At 60.5% G+C, this 1846-nt stretch overlaps 1 protein-coding gene across 1 annotated transcript in view; it reads left to right on the top strand.

Annotated features, from left to right (window-relative positions):
• The window catches only part of UNC93A (unc-93 homolog A (C. elegans)), a 35621-nt gene extending 34614 nt beyond the window's left edge, over positions 1-1007 (top strand). The window contains exons 13-14 of the mRNA XM_010843688.1: positions 277-422; positions 654-1007. Coding sequence (XP_010841990.1) covers positions 277-422; positions 654-1007 — 500 coding nt within the window. The remainder of the gene's footprint in view (positions 1-276; positions 423-653) is intronic.
• Positions 1008-1846: the final 839 nt, after the last annotated feature.

Raw genomic sequence — 1846 nt, forward strand, 5'->3', positions numbered from 1 at the left:
TCAGCCTTCAGCACCCCCCCCCCAGGGGCCTGGCCTCCCCTGCAGGCCTCTGCCCTCTGACGCCTGCAGACAGCGCCTGTGGCTGCCAAGGACTGTGCCCCGGCTCTCGGCTGTCACTCACCCGCCCCTGGACCGGCCTCTGTCTCCAGCATCACCTCCCATGGGGAGCAACCCCTGCCTCCACACACCCGCCAGCTGCCCCGGCCTAACCCACGCCCGGCCGCAGCCTCTGACAGGCACTGGCCCCATTGGCCTCGCTTCCGGGACGTCTTCCAGCCCTGCGCTCTCTGTGGCCTCCTGTGGCTCTTGACCTGACAACCATCCTTCAGAGAGTCAGACTCACACGCTGCTTCCTCTACTCACGACTGGCCAGCTCTGGCCACTGTTTTTTCAACACCTTAGCCGGGCATGCTGGACCCTCGGTGAGGCAGTCCCGACTCATCCTTGCCCTCACCCCTTCTCTCCCCAAAATACAATATAAAGTTCCCCCAGTACAACATAAATTCATAAACATATTGCATATAAATATAATCTCTGCGCCTCAGCAGTGATCGCTGGCTTTATCAAAAGTCCTTTCCTCCCCCTGTGCTCAAAATTCACCTCAGATGCCTTTTCTCAGGGGCACTCTTTCAAAGCTGCCTTGCGCCCCCCAGGCAGAGACCCTTCCGCAGAGGGTCCAGCGCTTCCTCCCACGCAGGCACGCGAACCGCCGCCCGTTTCACCAGTCTGTCTGTCTCCTCTCCAGCCGGGACAGTGGGGATGGAGGCAGATCCCACAGCAGGAGGAGCCTGGGTCTGTGGCAGCAGTCAGCAGTTCGCCTGTTCCCCGTCTCCCTCGCCGGGGCTCAGCGCCCCGGGCCCGGAGAGGCGGGCAAGAAGGAGGCGCCTGTCTGTGCCGTCTGTCCGTCTGGGGCCGGGGACCAGCGTGCTAGCATCACCTGGACCACGGAGGCCGAGCGGCTGCGCGGCGCCCCCTGGCGGGCGGGGCGGGCGCCGACCCGCACCTGAGCTCCCCAAGAGATGCTCCCGCCGCAGGTGACGCCCACCTCCCTCTGGCTCCAGGAACCGCGTGTTATTTCTGTCAGAACATCCGTCCGACTGTCACGCAGCCCTCCTTCACCTCTGCTCCCTCATTTCCTTACAAAAAACAAAACAAAAAAGCCGCAAGAGGGCTTCCCCGGTGGCTCAGACAGTAAAGAATCTGCCTGCAGTGCGGGAGACCTAGGTTCTATCTGGCTCTCGAGTGAGTGGCTGGAGGAAAGCAAAGATCTGAGGTCTCAACACTGGCATTTTTCAAGGTTTAAACATCAGGATGAGGACGAGGAGCTGGGGGCGTGACCAGGGAGGCTGGCTGAGCGGGGCTGCAGGGTCCAGACGGAGACCCGGCGTTGGTGGGACGAGGGCGAGGCGGCCGCTGGCTTGGCGGTCTTGAGGCTGCTGGTGTCCATGATCGCAGAGACTCCGATCGGACTTGGAGATGAAGATGGGAGCACAGTGGCTCAAAGAGAAGAGAAGTGTAGACGGTGGGGTCTCCAGCCCCACCCAGAAGTTTTCTCCAGAGAAGAGGCCACGGCTCCAGCATGGCCCTGGGCACAAGGGTCATTATGTCACCAAAACTGAGGTCCAGCTGCTCGTGGGTCAAAAATCAGAAAACAGACAAGGTTGGTGAAAAGGAAAGTCTCCTTTATTCTGGATGCTGGAAACCAGGGGGGAGTGTGACTCCTGTCCAAAGGCCAGCTCCCACTCCTACTGACGGTCAGTGGGCAAGAGCTTCTAAGGTGGAGTTTCAGGGTGTATAGATGGAAGGAGGAGGCTACATGCAGAACAGCAGTCAGCTCTGGCAGTCA

This window comes from Bison bison, unplaced genomic scaffold, assembly GCF_000754665.1.
Source record: "Bison bison bison isolate TAMUID 2011002044 unplaced genomic scaffold, Bison_UMD1.0 scf7180017847681, whole genome shotgun sequence".
NCBI lineage: Eukaryota > Metazoa > Chordata > Mammalia > Artiodactyla > Bovidae > Bison > Bison bison.